This window comes from Pongo abelii, chromosome 14 (assembly GCF_028885655.2).
Source record: "Pongo abelii isolate AG06213 chromosome 14, NHGRI_mPonAbe1-v2.0_pri, whole genome shotgun sequence".
Lineage (NCBI taxonomy): Eukaryota > Metazoa > Chordata > Mammalia > Primates > Hominidae > Pongo > Pongo abelii.
This window is the reverse complement of record NC_071999.2, coordinates 100,718,334-100,737,669: the sequence shown is the minus strand read 5'-3', so window position 1 is coordinate 100,737,669 and position 19,336 is coordinate 100,718,334. Positions and strand designations below refer to the sequence as shown.

Genomic DNA, 19,336 nt, shown 5'->3' with positions numbered 1-19,336 from the left:
ATAGTACTGGAACAAGACAGAAAATACAAATGCTAAATATATTATAACAACTGTGGGTCAGTAAAGTTCCTTATGCTATTCTGTGTTTTGAATCTTAGTTTTTATCTTTCCTTCTTAGTATTAAAGAATTAAACATGGCATTCAATTTAAAGTTTTATTTATTTATAATATTTTACAGAATATCTTTAAAGTTTCTGACTTATAGGATAAAGTTTCTGACTCCATTAAGTTACAACTCTACCATGAAAAGAAAATCTTCAGGCTATTTACTGAGGAATCAGAATAATGTAGAAGGAAGGGACTCTGGAAAATAAGATATATGTCAACAGCAAAAAATGTTTTAGGATTATTCAAAGTTAATAATCTTCCAGAAAAAGCTAACATTATAATGAACACAAAAATTATTTCATTGACATAACATATTAAATAAATTGAACTGCGTCTGTCCCACACTTTATTCACTGAATTTTAGATGATTCTTCCCTTGAACCTGTACATAAAATGCTTAAAAGATAAAATGCTAGCTCTGCACTCAGTGTTCTTTTAAACAAATCACTCTTTAAAAAAGTCTGTTTTTTTCCTCTTCAGCTACCAATTTTTTGTTTTGCCACAAGCAAAAATTGTTTGTTCACTTTGAAATTAAACTCAATCTGTGTTCACTTTGTTCACTTTGAAATTAAAATCTAATTTTCAAACAGGTGGATACTAATTGTTAAATCTTATTATACTTAAGACTTAATAATATACATGAAAAAAGTGTACACTGAAGAAGAAAAATACTCTTAATGAGCATACAACAGGTGGTGAACACTTGTAAGGAAATGTGTAAGGTTTAAGGCAAGCTTAAAGGAAGCAGCATTGGCAAAATAAAGTAGTAAGAAAACTTAGCGGCCAGCTTCAATAAATTTAGCCTCAGCTAAATGATGGTAAATGAGAAAGGAGGAGAGCCTAAGGCGAAAGGGTCCTTGGGTTCTGGGGCAGCACCTGGAACAGACATTCCCGCCTCCCCATGATCCTTGTCTCAGAGCCCCAGTGGTCTCCCACACTCAAGTGTCTCAAGATATATCCTGATTAGTCTAAATCAATCAGAAATTCCCATACCCTTACCAGTAGGAGGTAAACCTAACCCTTTTGACATATTTGTCTACTTTTATCTTCTTTCTTTCATGTCAACTTACATTTCTCTTATGATGCTATGACCCAGTTCTGAAAAAGGAAATGTGATAGGAAGCTTCTGGGAAAGACTTCCTTCCTCCTAAAAAGTGATACTGAATATTGCAATCATCTAGACATGATGCTCAGAACTGCCACAGCTAACTTTGAACTTGAGGCAGCTAGCTTAAGAACAACACTGATAGTCTGAGGATAGCAGGGTGGAGAGATGCTAAATAAACCACCCTGGAGAAGCCTCAAAACTTCTTGTTATGTAAGATAATTCATTTCATTACAGTCTACACCACTTGCATTAGGGTTTTCTGTTACTTTAAGCCAAAAACATTCCAACATGTTACCAGCAACACATTACTGAAGCTAAATGGAAGATCCAACCCATTGTCTTTTGGGACATGGAGGAAAAAAGGGATAACACTAAAGAATGAACATAGCTGCTAGAATTTTAAAAACAGTGAGATGGCAGATGTGGCAGAGCCTGTAGTATTATTCCAGTGAAAACCAGTCTATATGTGCCTTTAGGTAATAACACTCTCAGGATTCTGGGTACTTCTTTGTCTCTAATTAGAGTACAAACATAGTTAACAAGGATTCTAATCTTTTAAAGAAGCAGTTTTATTTCATTTTACCTTAAAGTATTATAATCCTATTTAGTACTTTGTCAATCGGCATCACACTTGCCTTACTTTGTTTAATCTAGACCAACTCTGTAAAATAAAGGATTAACCAAAGTCTGGTAGATATAAAATACGTAACTGGTTTGAAAGAAAACAAATTACGAAATTTAACCAGAATAACATGTAACATTAATTGCAACTATTTGTACCAGGTTACTCTAATTCAAACCTCTGAGACATGTGGTAATATTCAATTTTCTGTAAAAAGCATAGCAAATCAATTTTTCCTACTTGTAGCAGATAATTAGACAAACTAGCAGAAGTTTCTAAAATGAATTGAAGATTTTCCCTGTAAACAAATTCCATACCTGAGGCTACAAAGTAGGAAGAATCCCTCTTAAGGCTGTATTTTAAAACACATTACTAAAACAATGTGAAATATGGACTTTTAGATCAGCGGTTCTGTACATAAGAACCAACTTTAGAGCTTTAACTGGCTTCCACTCCAAACCAAATCTATCTGAGTCTCTGGGTGTGAATATCTGAATTTTTGTTTTAACCCTCATAACCTTAAACCAGATGCATACAGTGATGGGTTAAGAACCACTCATTGATACTTCAATGTAGAGTTATTCACAAAAGCTTTTAAGCATTTTAATCAATAAAATGATGTGATGTTTAGAGGAAGCCACATAACAAGGCTGGACACTTTTGGGTACTTCTGGCACTTTCTAATGATTAATCCCCGAAGGTAAGCCTTGCATAGAATGTCATGCTTAATGAAAATACATACGATCATAGTGAGGTTTTGCCCCTTGTTTAAATATTGTTGCTGACATACTCAATGTAACTTCCACACTGTAGTATAAGAAAGACAGCTTTTAGACACAAGAGTAAGCATAAAATCAAAATCAGTCACAAAAATCAGGAAAAGGTAGGTCAGAAGGAGTCAAAACTAAGAATTGTATCACAATGGTTAGTATGCATCATAAAGAAAAGCTAGCCACAACTCAAGATGTTGAGGAAAACACTGGAAGACATAGGCAAGGTTCAGGACAAAGCAAGGTATGACTGGGATTCAGTGGTCCAAGCATGGCACAGGGCACAAATGTGATCACTTTATAGCCTGGGATGAAAGTTTACATGCCAAATTGGTGATGAAGAAAAAGACCAAAAATGGAAGCCTGGATAAGGAGGCAAGTAAAAGCATATCAGGATCCAGAAAAGTCTCATGGATCCACTCAATACATAAAACCACCTTTTGAGCCAAAGTACTACAGCCTGGAAAGCAGGAGAGGAAGTGCTAATTGATCTGGACTCCACTAGAGGCAGCAGGGTTTGCACATGCAACAACTGCAGCAGACCATTACTTCCTAGTGAGCCTTGACCAGTCCTAAAAATAAGTGTCATATGAAATAACGAAGTTTTACAGTTAAAAAGGACCTGAAGGCTGTGTGTGGTGGCTCACGCCTGTAATCCCAGCACTTTGGGAGGCCAAGGCAGGCAGATCACCTGAGGTCAGGAGTTCTGGCCAACATGGCGAAACCTCATCTCTACTAAAAATACAAAAATTAGCCAGGTGTAGTGGTGGGTGCCTGTAGTCCCAGCTACTCAGAAGGCTGAGGCGGCAGAATTGCTTGAATCCGGGAGACAGAGGTTGCGGTGGGCCGAGACTGCACCATTGCGCTCCAGCCTGGGCGACAGCGCAAGGCTCTGTCTCAAAAAACACAATTAAAAAAAAAAAAAAAGGACCTGAGGAGCAATTTAGTCCAACCGTCCATTCAATGCTCTTAGTAGACCTGGGTTCCATCAATGCCTTTCCAAAATACAGAAAAAAGTTGGCATCTTTAAAAAAATTAAGGAAATGAAAGGACTAAATTAACTTCCAATAATGATCTATACTAGTCAAAGGTATCATTAATGAAATTTAACCTTTACATTCATCTGCATTCAGAAACAATTTAAGTAGCTTACACTATTTCATTTCTTTCCCAGAAGGAACTTCAAATTAACCACTTTAAAATATTTAGGGCCAAGTGCAGCGGCTCACGCCTGTAATCCCAACACCTTGGGAGGCCAAGGTGGGAGGACTGCTTGTAGTTTGAGACAACCTGGGCAACATGGCGAGACCTCGTCTCTAAAAAATAAAAAAAATTAGCACGCCATTCTGTCACTAGATATACATTTTTTTCCAAACGAAGGATATTTTTAAAAAGTTTATCCCTTAAAACATTATTTGTGACCTACTGTCACAATTCTCAAGCTGCTTTTTTAGCTGTGACAAATTTACACTTTGAACTAAATAATCAGTTTAAGCTAATGTGGCCTCACTCCTGCCTCACCTCCACCCACCCCACTCTATGGCCAATGGGATACAATGGAATTAAATTTTTCTCTTAAGCAGATCGACTCTTTCAAACAGCCAATGAACTCATGAAGAGGTAAACCCTTAATGCTTTTCTTTGACAGATGGCCTACAAATCCTTACTCCAATATGTTAATTTACAACTCAGTTATACTTCATAGCATGGTTATCATGATCATAAGAAGTCATTCATTTCTGCTGGGGCTAGGAATCTTACCTAAGTAGGACAGAACACAGTTACCTAACATTTCGATGAAATATTTCATATGAGTAAATCTGATTCTGAGAAGTATTATGGACTCTGATCATCCCTAAATTGTTGTAAGCTTCAATGAAGGCAATCCCTAAATCTGTTCAAAGAAGCTAGTACAGAGTTACCCATACAAAGTAGCTGAGTTTCTAATCTCATTTAATCATTAACAACTTAAATTGTTCAATTTATTACCATTTTTCTGTTTATAAAAATAATGCAAGGTTTTCATAAAAACAAAAATGTTTAGAATGTATAGAGGAAACTATAAACTACACAAGTTGTTTCCTGTCTGGAGCCAAAACAAACAAGCAAACAAACAAAACTATACAATTCTACCAACCCAGAGTATCAAAATAATCTGTTAATATTTTTGTGCTTCTTTCTGTTTTATTCTTTGTAGGTTTTAATACACTCAAGTAATACTCTGCTTTTAAAAATTAATATGATGGCCATCAAAATGCTATAAGAAGATTAATTTAACCATTTCTCTAGTTTTGGACATACAGGTTGCTTTCATTTTTGATTTTAAAATTACAACATGAATATATTTGTATATAAATCTTTTCCTGAATTTAGGATATATTCAAATACATATTCTTACCAGATTCTCCAGCACTAAAATGATCGAATGGATTCCCTTCGGCATCTGGGTTTAGTAACACCATTTCAAATGGGATATCTTCCACCTGAGAATTCTCCTTGTCATCTTGGCACGTATACTTGTCTGCGTAAAACACATGCCACGTTTGTGGAGACGGAATCTGGGACACTGTCAGATTATGTTCGGTCTGGTTCACGGTCACTTTAAAGAGAAAGAAAACAACACCTTTTGTAACAAAACTCTCAAATGTGTTTCATTGTTTTAGTCATATAATCAATTTGAGGTTAGGACAATCTTTTGTTTAATTTTTATTGTCTCAGAAATCCAAGACCTTGTGTGGTATTTGGAATAAGTCTTGTAAACCAGATATTTATAGAATAAATCAGAATTCATCTGCAAAGGAGATAAAAATGATGTTTTTAACCAAGGAATCACTATAAAAGTATGACTATAAAACACCACAAGTAGAATGGCTTCACTGAAACTCTGAATTTTTTTTTTTTTTTTTTTCTTTTTGGTTTTCACATTCGTATTGGGAGTGATGGGAGGGGCCTCCTCTGTCAGTGGAGGTGCTCAGGTTCTTCAGCCACTCCAAGCTGGGGCTCTGGGGATCCTGGGGGTGGCTGGGCACGTTGGGCATGTTTCCATCATTGCAGACGGGCACTGGGTACTTGTAGGGCATGGCCTCGTTGATCATGATGAAGTACTTGGTGTAGGGGCTGAGTGGGGGCAGAATTACAGCTAGGCTCCCGATGATGAAGGACACGACAAGCACTGGCTCCCTGGCCCAGGCATTCTTGAGGAAGGTGCCGAGTCTCGCCACCATCTTGGTCTCGGCAGCTGAAACTTTGAATTTTCATTTTCGATATTTTCAGTTTCCGGGTTGGTTAATGACATTCAAAAAAATTATTGTGGTAAAATATACACAATGCTATATGTATCATTTTAACCATTTTTAAGTGTACAGTCTATGGCATTAAGCACATCTACAATGCTGTGAACAATCACAGTGACATTTTTGAAGATTACTCGAGTAAAAATTTAAAATAGAACATTCAACTTACGAAATCATTATATCTAAAAACTACGTATTTTCAAAAGATTTTCCAAAATCTTTTTCTGATTGGTTGTTCTTTAAAGGTATACAAAAAGCAGAAAAAATAGAAATTACAGGAATGTAGAAGTTGTTATACTGGATCAGGTCCACATGAAGTAGTATGATATAGTCAGGGGTGGGGGTGTGTGGCATCATTCAGATGTATGTTTGAATCCCGGCTTCAATACTTGACTGTTGTGTGACCTTGGGTAAGTTACATAAGCAATGACACTCATTTTCTTCATCTGTAAAATGAAGATACTACCTACAGCAAAGGGCTGATGTAAGCACTAAGTTATTTGAGTCACCTAGCATGGTATCTGTCACAGAGTAGTTGCTAAATGTCAATTCTGCTTTTCCTTTCTTTAAAACAAGGTAGTTATATTAGTAAGTGGTTCTCAATCCAGGGTAATCTCCTTTCCTCCAGGGCATCTGAAAATGTGAGGGGATAGTTTTTTGTCACAATAGCTGGTTAGATACTTGGAGGAGGGCTGTGTTGAACCTCATGCAAAGAATTATTCCCCCTAAGATGCCAACGGCACTCCCTTCTGAGAAACACAAAATGATGTCTAAGATTCCTTCTGGATCTAAAACTATTAGGTTGGTGCAAAAGTAATTGCGGTTTCTGAATCTGACCTGACCTAAGAGGCACTGACTAAGACTAACACTAACACAAAGCTGCCTAGGAGAGGAGTGTCTCAAGTTATGGGTGTAACAAAAACAGTAGAGTTAGAAGAGCGAGTCTTGGCCTTGTGACTCAGCAAATAAATTTACTAACTCTCTAAATTTGTTTCTTCAATAGTCAAATAAAGATACCTGCCCTGCTAGCTCAGAGTTCTTGTGAGGGGCAAATGAAAAGTATATGGAAAGAGCATGATTCTACACAAAGTATTTTTAAAACAGTATTATGATGGGCCCAATTCCCAACTCTAGATTGCCCCCACAATATGTCAATATTTAAGGACAAATTAGTCTTAATCTTTTTCTCAATTGTAGAAAAAAGCATTTTTAATAAATAAAAGACATTTCTTGAGGTAACTAGAAATGTGTGTATGGAATAGATTTCAGAGGACATTACAGAATTATTCATTTTCTTAGGTGTATGATAGTTAAACAGATGAATTTCTTTACTCTTAGAAGATGTATGCTTAGGTATGGAGGGGCAAACTGTGACACCTGCTGCTTATTTTCACATGGTTCAATTAAAACAAAAATCACATACATATAGACACAAAGCAAATTTAACAAAATAGTAACAATTATTGAGTCTAAGCAGAGGATATACGGATGCTGGTTGTACTTTAATTTCAACTTTTCTGTATGTTGGGAAATTTTCCTAGTGGAAAGTTGGAAAAATGTTATTTATAGGTTGTCTTTAGGAGTGAGATACAGATGTAGTCAGGATTTGAATTTTGAGGACTTGGACTGTACAACTGGGAATTTCGTTCATTGGTGGTTAAACTGAACAAGAGGATCTGATTAACACCACCATGGCATTGCTTTTTTGGCTACTGTAAGTTAGCTGACATTTAAACTACCTTTGAAAAAAAAAAAAACACACACACACACAGTTTCTGGAAAAATGTAGCAAAGACTCTAGTTTCTGTTAAATATTGGAAGACTTTTAATAAGAATTTAATATATGATCAATAAATGATTCAGAAATAAGACTGTTTAAATGTGCAATTTGCAATTATATAATCCGGACCTCATTATATAAAGGCTCTGCTGTGTTGCTGTTTTTATCATTTGCCCTTTTTCTCTTAGCTAAAATATTAAAAAACCCACACTTTTACCAATATATTTTTGATGTTTCATTTTAAATTATGTGGATTTACTTCAAACAGAAATAAAAGTGTGCTTCAAAAAGTGATACCGGCCTTTAGTTTTTGTCTTGCTGTCTTTTCAGCAAGCCTGGGAAACAAGCCTCTTGACAAAACTGTGTGTTCATTGTTTCTGAGACAAAAGACTACAACACAGCATACATATTCTATGCTGGTGTAATTAGTACCTCAAATATTAACAAAACTTGAACTGCTGAGAATGGTGTTGAATAGCTAATTGTCCAATCATATTATAAAAGGAATACTGTTAACCAAAACACACAATAAAATACTAACACCTTTAAATGATTTATAAAATATACCAAACTACAAAAGGAATCATATGCATAACATGTAAAAAGACAACACTGAAATGTTTTATATACAATATTACATTTAGCTCCTGTAATCTGATAGAAAATTCCTCCGAATTTCCTCGTTAAGTTTTAGAAATACATAAACTCATCATTTTCAGTGCTTTTAAATGTCTTGTTTGCTTGCTTTAAAAATCTACAAAATAGTTTTCAGTATCTTTTAAATCAGATTTTTATGACAGAACAGAGATGACTGAAAAATAACTTTTCAAACATTAATTTGGGAGAGTCAAGCAACATTCAACACTGAGATTTTTCCAATCTGCTAGTCTTTTCATAGTACACAGCAGCAGCAAGGTTTTACGTAGGAGCTGGGCAGAGTTACTGAGTTCATTACCAAATAGGTGAAAGGCTGTTAACTCTTAAGTCTCATTAATAGCTAAGAAAAGCACTTGCTATAAGGAACTATTCTTAAATATGTGTTACTATTACATCATGAATTTAAGGATATGCTTTTTGTTTAAATGTACCTAAGCTCCTAAACAACATACCATAAATACGACAATATATAAAAGTTAGAGACTTAAGATTTGGATTTTGTTATTGGAAAAAAAAATTGGTGAGGTACATATATGTAGAAATCAGTATTAAATTTATTTTAAGCCCCAAAATTTGACAAAACAACCTTCATTCCTCTAAAATTCCTGTTTCCTGATATCTTCCATTCCACAATTCCAAAAAATACCTCTGCACTTAACAGAACAGGGAAAAGAAAGAGAAAATAGAAAAAGAAACAACAGCAGAAGGTTTTGTTAAGTTGTAGTCATATACATAAGTAACTCCATCCTTAAGAGTTATAATGAGAATGGCAGCAGTTTGGAACTATCATGAACCTTAGGGACACCTAGTCCAACTTGCTTGTTGTACAGATAAGTAAAATGAGATTCAAAGATAACAAGTTCTTGTTATAAATCACTAGCAGTGATTCTCAGTTTTGTGGTCTTCCCATTGTACCATACTGTCTCCCTGTATACAGAAGTTCTGGGAATACAGGAATATGACTCATACAAAAATGATGTTTTTAAGTGTATAAAGTATATAAATACTGACTATGTGATACAAGAGAACAAATCAATATTCCTATAGCTCAAAGCTTTAAACTGCCTAGTAAGTTTTTGTTGGAGACAGAAAAAGTCTTTAAGGTGCCAAATACAAAAAGCCAACAACCAGCCAAACAAAAAGCCCTTAAGCATGAAGGTCTACGACTATTCATTCTACAAATACTTAGTAAAAACTTAACTAAGCGCCAGGGTATCATCAATTCTCATTCTCATAGTGCCATATAATTAGCATTCATAGTACTTATCAAAATTGCAATTTTACATTTATTCACATTCATCTGATTCATTCTGGTCACCTCCACCAGCCTTAAGGACATTTTGGTCACTGATCTATCAACAGTACCTAGCATAGTACATGAAACAGTGGAAGCGCTCAGTGAATGAACACAACAAAAGAGCCCTACTGCTCTCATTGACTGATTTTATAACAAATAAATAAAATGTAAAGTGATAACTATAGTAAGTGTTATGCAGGAAAGCAAGAGGCTATAAAAACTTAGGTGTTAACTTAATCGAGGGAGGAGCCAGAGGGGAGGCTGAAGAGGAAAAAGCCTATGCAAAGGCTCAGAGTAGCACTGAAATAAAATGCAGTGAGTGAGGCAATGCCCTGAGATGAAACGGAGAGGTAAGCAGCAGCCAGTCTACAATGGCTTTGCTGGTCAGGTTAAGGAGGCCTGGTCAGGTTAAGGAAAACAGCTTTGCTGGTCAGGTTAAGGGAAACCATTTATTTTAAGGGTGTGGTGAGGAAGTGAATGTAACATAACCAGATCTGCTATTTAGAAAGATCTAGTTACAGAAGGGGGACCAGCATGGCTATAAAATAGCCAGGTAGGAGACTATTGAAATAGCAAAGGCAAGATGAATTCAAGAGATATTTAAAAGTAAAACCTCAAGACTTAACTGATGGATGGGGCGGTAGAAAGGTCAAAGAGGTGAGTATTAGAAGACACCTTGGTTTCTCAACTGCTTACTGAATGGATGGTGGTGCCAATTCTTAAAACAGGGAACATCAGAAGAGGACCAGGTCTGGATGGGGAAGATGGTGAGTTCAGTTTAGACATCAGAGGAATTGGGAACTGAAGGACATGACCTTTTACACATACGTGCAACACCTAGATGAGTAAACTGGCAGAGAAAGGAAGAGATAACTGATCAAGAGAATCTGCATATATTTCCCAGATAAGTTTTGAATTCAGGGTCAAAGTAAATAATTGTATGTAATTGTCACTCATCTTCAGGATACGATCTTCTCACAATATCATCTCACAAATCTACATTAAAGATCCCCACAATGGGTGGCAAGGATTGGGGACCTCTGCTCTTTTCACTGATCCAGCTAGTTGCCTTATGAGGGAATCAGACAGCTGATAAAATAAAGGGCGGATGTTTAGAAATGAATGCTTCACTAGAATAGGCTAAGAGAAGAGACTACCATGTTCCATATATGGATGAGTCCCTGAATAATAAGAGGAAAAAGGGAAGAATAATTCCCATTTTTCCTCATGGATGCTTCAAATTTCTAATGTCTTCTACACCTAATTAACTTGCAAGGTGCAAAATGGAAACAATGGCACATGTTCTTCATTTCTGTATTTAAAAAAATTTTCACTCACCCTGGATGGCTAGCACCCTAATGCACAGGACAATGTTGATGAGAATGAATGGGATCACGGATTTAAGCCACTAGATTAGGATTTAAAAAGTACGGCCTCTCTAGAGGCAAATCCAGAAGTATACAAATGATGTGGTGGTGGTACATCTCAAAGTGACTTTTTTGAGACAAAGTCTCACTCTGTCGCCCAGGCTGGAGTACAGTGGTATGATCTCGGCTCACTGCAACCTCTGCCTCCCAGGTTCAAGCAATTCCCATGCCTCAGCCTGCCAAGTAGCTGGGATTACAGGCGCGTGCCATCACATCTGTCTAATTCTTTTCTGTATTTTTAGTAGAGACTGGGTTTCACCATGTTGGCCAGGCTGGTCTCAAACTCCCAACCTCAGGTGATCCACCCACCTTGGCCTCCCCAAGCGCTGAGATTACAGGCGTGAGCCACCGCACCTGGCCGTCAAAGTGACATATTTTATCACCATATAACTAAGTCTCACGTTCAAATGACATGTTGTGAAACAGCATCATTCGAGCTAAATTACCCAGTTAACTAAGATAATACATTGGCATTTAGCTCAGTGCTGGCAGATCATTAGCATTCAACAAATGTTACCATTCATTCCATGCTGCCACTGGGTCAAAATATATTTTCCATATTGGCATAAATTACGCAAACTGTAAAGCGTCTGAATGAAAGAAAGGACTCCTATATAAATTATCTGGATTTTTTTTTTCAAAAATGATGAATGATAAAGAGGGGAAAGGCACCGTTAAAACTCAGCTTAAAATGTACTAGACAAAGTGTCACCACAGTGGGATGTATGCTGTCAGGAAACATAACATATGTACATATGGTACTATATTTCAACATTAGGAGGAAAAAAACTATATCTAATGATCAAAGAAAAAAGGATATACTCACTTGTCAACTGAGCTTTGGATAATTTTTCACTACAGCTATAACCATGACTGCTTTGCTGTAGCTTTAGCCATTCCTGGGCTTGGAACAGGTAGAGTTTAGCTTCTTTTCCAACAGCTACTGCTATGTTGTTGATTCTGACACACAGAAGAGCATGGTCACCTTGACATTAAAACAAAAATCATCAACTAGTTTGGTCTTAACAAGAAACTGAGACATGAGGACGACTCAACACCTCTACTTACCAAAGTGGAAATTTAAAAAGCACAATTCTTCTTAAATCTCGCTTAACTAGGTAAATCACATCAGAATGAACACACCATTCAGAAGCAAGAGATTATTCAAATGAACGTATGGTATTTCCTTGAAATTGAGCTGATAACTGATAATATTTCACTCAATAAACCGCAATATCTGGGGTATTTGAACAATTCACTGTATTAAAATTTTTGCCTCACTTTACAACCACTTCATGTTTTACATTTTATTCATAATCTACAGAAATGTCCCACCAAAGTTTCTGTTTTTTAATATGACATAGGTGTTAATATTTAATTATACTCAATATAAAAAATAAACATAGCTAATAGCAGGAAAGTTTAAATGTATGTGTTCTGGGGTAGACATATTATACCTAAAACAAAATTTGGTATCTATGACTTTTACAAAAGAACTTTCAGGGGCTGGGCACAGTGGCCACACCTGTAATCCCAGCACTTTAGGAGGCCAAGGTGGGTGGATTCCCAGCCCAAGAGTTTGAGACCAGCCTGGGAAACAAAGTGAGATCCTGTTGCTATTTAAAAAAAAAAAAAATTAGCTGGGCTTGGTGGCTGAGCCTGCAGTCCAGCTATTCAGAAGGCTGAGATGGGAGGATGGCTTTAGCTTGGGAGTCTGAAGCTGCAGTAAGCTTTGATTACACCACTGCACTCCAGTCTGGGTGACAGAGCAAAACGCTTTTTTTTTTTTGAGACACAGTGTTACTCTGTCACTCAGGCTGGAGTGCAGTGGCGCAATCTTGGCTCACTGCAACCTCCACCTCTCAGGTTCAAGCGATTCTCCTGATTGTCCTGCCTCAGCTTCCTGAGTAGGAGTAGCTGGGATTACAGGCATGCGCCACCACACCCAGCATCACCACATCCAGCTAATTTTTGTATTTTTAGTAGAGACAGGGTTTCACCATGTTGGCCAGGTTGGTCTTTTTTTTTTTTAATTTATTTTTGAGACATATTCTCGCTCTATTGCCCAGGCTGGAGTGCAATGGCACGATCTCAGCTAACTGCAACCTCTGCCTCCCCGGTTCAAGCGATTCTCCTGCCTTACCCTCCCAAAATAGCTGGGATTACAGGCACCTGCCATCATGCCTGGCTAATTTTTGTATTTTTGTAGAGACGGGGTTTCACCATGATGGCCAGGCTGGTCTTTAACTCATGACCTCAGGTGATCTGCCTGCCTCAGCCTCCCAAAGTGCTGGGATTACAGGTGTGAGCCACCACGCCCAGCTGCCAGGTTGGTATTGAACACCTGACCTCAAGTGATCTGCCCGCCTCTGCCTCCCAAAGTGCTGGGATTACAGGCAGGAGCCACCCACTGAGTCTGGCTTCTTTTTTAAAAAAAAGAAATTTCAGAATAATATATGTTGTAAGATGAATACAGAATGAACCTGGTTGCACACACCAACTACATTTAAGGCCCAGAACAGAAATGGCAGTAAGTTATTGCCTCTAGGGAAAGGGATTCTGGGTGAAAGAGCTAAGACAGGAGACTGTTTTTCATTTTAAGATCTTCTGTTCTCCTGGAAATTTTTTTTCTATGCTTTTGTTACTATAATTACCACTTTGATTAAACATTTTCAATATATTTAAATATACAGTATATATATCAAAGAATGTGCAAGTCTCTTACATAAATTGATTACATATTTTGAACAGTCTTAAAAGTGACTCTGAGGCCCAATTGACACTGTAAATTGCATTCTGAGTTACAGTTCATTGTTTCAGTATAGTTTTTGTATTATTATTTTACTGAATTGGGATTCATGACAATTGGTAATAACTATATATGATTTTACACATATGAAAGAGAATGAATGTACTTGAAACACCTTATCCCCAATCTGTCTTGAGAAATCCGAATTTAGTACATGTTTCTCCTCCACGTTTACCAGATGATCATCATGAACTATGAGGTCGTCCAAGTCTCTCTGCTGGTCCTAAGTAATAACTTCACGTTGGAAAATCCCACATTTTCCAACACTGTCCACATTGTGCCATTTAAGACAGTGGCTGTCAATACTCAAAGTATGGTTACAGTCCGTTGAATGAGAAACTCAAAATGTGACCAAAAAATAATAAAATTGTTTCTAGTGTTTCTTCTTCATTCACCCAAAATATATTCCACATTGGATTTTGAAAAACTGGGTTGCTGAAACTCCTTTTCTTAGCTATCTTAAAAACTTCAAAAAAAAAAAAAAATCAGGATCCCTTCCCTTTATTCTCAATTCCGTAATTCCCCAATACTTTAAATTCCTTTTCTCACCAAAGTAGTTCCGTTTCTATTATCTTCTCCTAACAATATTTTCTAGGCCAATATTCTGATGTTCATCGTTGCATCTTTTAATGCTAAAGACTGTACAAATCAAAGTTCCTAATGTCATCAAAGCAAATAATTATTTGAAATACAGCACTAGTCAAATTAAGAGTACCAAGAAAAACACTTAAATTGTGAGAGTGCAAATGAGACCAAAATTAGAATGAAATGCAAATGCATTTATTGAAGGAATAATTACTGATTTTTGAGGAAGACCAAAAGGTCTGAAATCAAATGCAACTCTGATTTCAGAAGAGCCACACAGAACACAAATTAGGGAGCTTCCAGGATGCTACTTAAATGCATTTTCATCAGCTTAATTCTAGGCCTTACCGCCCATAGTAAATCTACTGCCCTAGTAGCCAAGTAACCAAACTGCTCAATATCACAATTACATTATCAAGTGTTTTACTTGGTTTCCAAAACCACTCTGTTGCAAGTAGGTCTCAGCAAATTGGTCTTTAAAAAAAAAAAAAAAAAAAAGGAAATTTAAGTTCCTAGGCTTAAATTCTCCCGTACGTCAGGGTACACAGTGTGGCCGAGACAGGAAGAAGCAAACGTGCTTCTTTGCGGGAAGGATCTGGAAAGATGCGGCCGACCACTCATTTGCACATTCGCTTGCAAGGGGAGGGCTGGGGAAAGGGAAACCGGCTTTCAGGTGCGGAATGCGATCACTAGTGGCGAGAGGCCGCTGCCTGGGGCTGGGAAGCCGCACCAACGGGGTTGGCAAGGAACGCATCCCACCATTCGCGGCAGCTGCTGCGACGCTGGAGGTCCAGGTGAGGCTGGGGAAGTCGCCGGCCTCGCCCAACGTGGCAGGGAGGGGCCAGGGGGAGCGGCCCGCGAGCCCCGCGGGCGGGATGGGCCAGCGCGCCTTCATCCCCCTCCCCGCCCCCAGACCTACCATGGAACTCGAAGTGGCCGATGCGCTGGCCCTGGGCGTCCTGGGCCGCGATGCTGCTGAAGCTGCCCCGCAGGGTCTTACTCTGGCTGCCCTGCGGCCACCAGCAGCACGTGAGGGCCACCGCTAGCAGCCGCAGCCCCCCCATGCCCGTCTCCCGCTCGGCACCGACGCGCCGGCTCCCAGCCGCGGGCGGCTGCCCGCCCCACGTCGGCAGCTGGGGGAGGCGGGGTCGGCGCCGGAGACCTGCTGCTCTGGAGCCTGAGAGCCAATGAGGCGGGCTCCTCTGCCATGAGCCAAAGGCATTCACCAATCAGAGGCCGAAATGGGCGGGACGCGCAGATCCGAGCGACCCATCACTCCCCGGCTTTTGACTAGTTCCCGCCTTTTTCTTTAATGAGGAATCAGGAGGATGTTGCTTCAGGTTACGGAAAACTCATCTCCTCATTGCCTAGCACGTCTTGCTACTGAGCATGCGCGGGCGCGCAGGCACTAGTCCGCGGGGCCTTCAAGGGGCATGTGGGATTCGGAAAAAACTTAAGAAACGCAGGACAGGACTGTTTCTGGTCGAGAGAGTTAAACTCCCGCAAAGAAAAACCGTGTTCTTATGCAGATTTTCTTCCTCGGCGCCTGTATAACCTACCATAGCCACAATTTAACGCATGACTTCTCTTGGCATCTCCAGCCGATTTTTCCCTCCTAGGTTCTCTAGCTTCTCGAATTACATTATCCCCCCACCCCCACCCTTCCCTCCCCCGCAGACCAGATCGCTGGGAATTGTAGCCCCCCCCCATTCAATCAATTCAATTACAAGTGTGGATTAGCCCCTCTTCTGAAGGTGGGAAGCGGCGGCCACAGTCCTACTCAGTTCGTCACTTTCTTGGCCTATGGCAAAGACCGTCTCTACAGTCTTCATTCTAATTGGCTACAATCCATCTCTACCCTACAGCCACAGAAAGCTGTAGGAAACAATTTGCTGCACTTGCCTTCAAAGGTTCTCAGTTGCCTTTAGCACACAACCCAAACTCTAGAATATGGCTCTCCCACTCTCAAATGTCTATTTTTTCTCATCTCCATCTTTACCGCCGTTGGTTTCCTGAACACTCCCAAGTTTTCCCTTCTAGGCTTATATCACTCCCTGATCCCTCTGGCTGGAATACTTCTGCTTATTCCAACACTGGACCTCCTCACCTTCCTTTTCCTCCTTTACTCCTCCTTCCCAAGGCACTTTAAGAAGCCTTGCTCAAACCCCTAAGTCTGTAGTGGATGCCCCTGGAACCAGAATCCCTTACTTCCCTACCAGGGCACTCACGCACTGTACTGTAAGTATCCATTCATGTGTCTGAAATCTCTGCCTCTACTGTCAGATCCAGCTGGTCAGCGACTATACTTCTTTTTTTTTTTTTTTTTGAGACAGAGTTTCGCTCTTGTTGCTCAGACTGGAGTGCAATGGCGCGATCTCGGCTCACCGCAACCTCTGCCTCCCGCATTCAAGCGATTCTCCCGCCTCAGCCTCCCAAGTAGCTGGGATTGCAGACATGCGCCACCGTGCCCAGCTAATTTTTTATTTTTAGTAGAGATGGGGTTTCTCCATGTTGATCAGGCCGGTCCCGAACTCCCGACCTCAGGTGAGCTGCCCGCCTTGTCCTCCCAAAGTGCTGGGATTATAGGCGTGAGCCACCGAGCCGGCTATACCTGTCTTAATGAAAGTGAGGCAGGAGAATAGGGCCTGGGGGCAGGGAACCTAAGGCCTTTTCACACCGACTTCCTAGAACTAAATTTAAAGGAAAACCCTAACTTTCCACCCTAAGTAGCAAAAGGAACACAGGCTATGCCCTTTGCAAATCCCCACCTTTTCTGTGAGGCAGATAAGAAATTGGCTGTCCTTACCCAATCAGACTGATTGCCTGCTGAGTCTTCATTTGCATGGAAGTGCAACTTTGTAACTCTGTAACATTGCTTTTTGCAACCAATCAGATGTTTGCACAGGAGTGTGACCTTTGTAACTCCACTTCAGCCTCTGATTCCTTGCTTTCCCCAAGGAATCAGACATATTGGGGGCCACCACTTCATTTATATGAGGTGAGCTCCAAGTGGCCAAATGGGAAACCTCTAGGGAGTATTTGGACCCAAGATGATTATGTATCCAGGCCCTTCCGCGCTGTGTACTTGCATTTTCTTTTTTTGAGACAGAGTATCCCTCTGTCACCCAGGCTTGACTGCAGTGGCACAATCTCAGCTCACTGCAACCTCTGCCTCCCAGGTTCAAGTGATTCTCCTGCCTCAGCTTCCAGCTGGGATTACAGGTGCACACCACCACACTCAACTAATTTTGGATTTTTAGTAGAGACGGGGTTTCACTATGTCGACCAGGCTGGTCTCAAACTCCTGACCTCAAGAGATCCACCCACCTTGGCCTCCCAAAGTGCCGGGATTACAGGCGTCAGCCATCACGCCCGGCCATGTACTTTCATTTTCAATAAATCCCTGCTTTCTTTCTTTCGTTGCTTCATTCTTTCCTTGCTTTGCTGTGCGTTTTGTCCAATTCTTTGTTCAAAATGCCAAGAAACTGGACAACTTGCAGTCAAGACCCTCCACTGGTAACAAAAGTAGCAGCTCAAAATTATTTCATGAATAAATCTATATAAATTATTTTCATTTAACAACAAGCTTCTATAACACATAAGCAAGTTCTCATAACAGACCTCACCATTTAGAAAAAAAAAAAAAATCTTGAGGGACCACCTCCTACCATATATCCAGCATTTTCAGTATTTCTGGCTGACCAGGAATATGCTGGAAGTATTAATATTTTGGGATTTTTTTTTAAAAGAACTGCAAGGGTTCTTTATCATAAAAGTAATCCATGTGTCTCAGAAAAAAATTCATAGTCAAAAGTATATAAAGCAGGCTGGGCGCAGTGGCTGACACCTGTAATCCCAGCACTTTGGGAAGTGAGGTGGGTGGATCACCTGAGGTCAGGAGTTCAAGACCAGCCTGGCCAACATGGTGAAAACTCATCTCTACTAAAAATACAAAAACTAGCCAGGTGTGGTAGCATGCGCCTGTAATCCCAGCTACTTGGAGGCTGAGATGGGAGAATTGCTTGAACCTGGGAGGCAGAGGTTGCAGTGAGCCAAGATTGTGGCACTGCACTCCAGGCTGGGCAACAGAGCGAGACTCTGTCTCAAAAAAACAAAAGTATATAAAGTAAAAATTAAACTCCCCATTTCCTCCTTTCCCTGCCCATATCTCATCCCTAAAGGTAATTTATTTTAAGAGTTTAGGGTGAATCCTTTCAAGTAAGCCACAAATACCACAAATATATGTGGTACTACAAATACCACAAATGGTATTTGTAAACCAAGGACAGGAATAAAACTGGTCCTGAAGAAAAATCATAACACAGGCCTTGAATGTTAGGCCTCTCCTATCTTTTCTTTCTTCTCAATCAACTTTGTTTTTCTCGCTGTGAAGACAGGCTTTTTGGCTCCTCAGTTACTTTGAAAGAACACGGCCACCAAAAAGTTCCAGCTTTATAGGACCTCAGAGTTCAAGTAGAGTAACCAGACTATACTAGCAACTTAGTCGAATTCTAAATCCCAAGAAGAGGCTTCAGTTGGCCTAGAGTCAGCCAGATTCCATTATGTGGCCTGCCTAGGTCAACTTGGGGAGATCATAAAGGACGGTGGGGGGAAGAGTCTGGTCAGAAAAAAACTGTACGTATCGATTGCAATATATTTTGGTCTTCATTCCATGTTGGTACATTCTTTTTAAAGGCTATAAAATAGTTTACTGCATTTTAAAAGTTAGAAGACATTATACACATTTAGATTATTTCCAGTGTTTCATTATTGCAAGCAATACAGCAATGAACAATTATCTATATTATACATCATGGAATTTGGGGGGGGGTCATAGAATATGAACATTTGAAATTTTCCTATATATTACCACTTTGCCT

The 19,336-nt window shown here is 39.5% G+C and overlaps 2 protein-coding genes across 2 annotated transcripts in view; both read right to left on the bottom strand.

The window, feature by feature from the left end:
• Window positions 1-15,628, bottom strand: part of GPR180 (G protein-coupled receptor 180) — a 28,677-nt gene extending 13,049 nt beyond the window's left edge. The window contains exons 1-3 of the mRNA XM_002824365.6: window positions 15,376-15,628; window positions 11,889-12,047; window positions 5,007-5,207 (exon numbers count right to left, since the gene is read on the bottom strand). Of these exons, the coding sequence (XP_002824411.1) occupies window positions 5,007-5,207; window positions 11,889-12,047; window positions 15,376-15,520 (505 nt within the window). The 5' untranslated portion in view covers window positions 15,521-15,628. The remainder of the gene's footprint in view (window positions 1-5,006; window positions 5,208-11,888; window positions 12,048-15,375) is intronic.
• LOC129049583 (NADH dehydrogenase [ubiquinone] 1 alpha subcomplex subunit 3-like) lies at window positions 5,223-11,882 on the bottom strand. Its single transcript, XM_054529153.2, has one exon. The coding sequence runs from the start codon at window positions 5,830-5,832 to the stop codon at window positions 5,482-5,484; it is 351 nt and encodes a 116-aa protein (XP_054385128.2). The 5' UTR covers window positions 5,833-11,882; the 3' UTR covers window positions 5,223-5,481.
• Window positions 15,629-19,336: the final 3,708 nt, after the last annotated feature.

Bases quoted from the DNA above. Each gene is read 5' to 3' on its own strand.
- LOC129049583 (XM_054529153.2), bottom strand. From the start codon at position 5,832: ATGGTGGCGAGACTCGGCACCTTCCTCAAGAATGCCTGGGCCAGGGAG.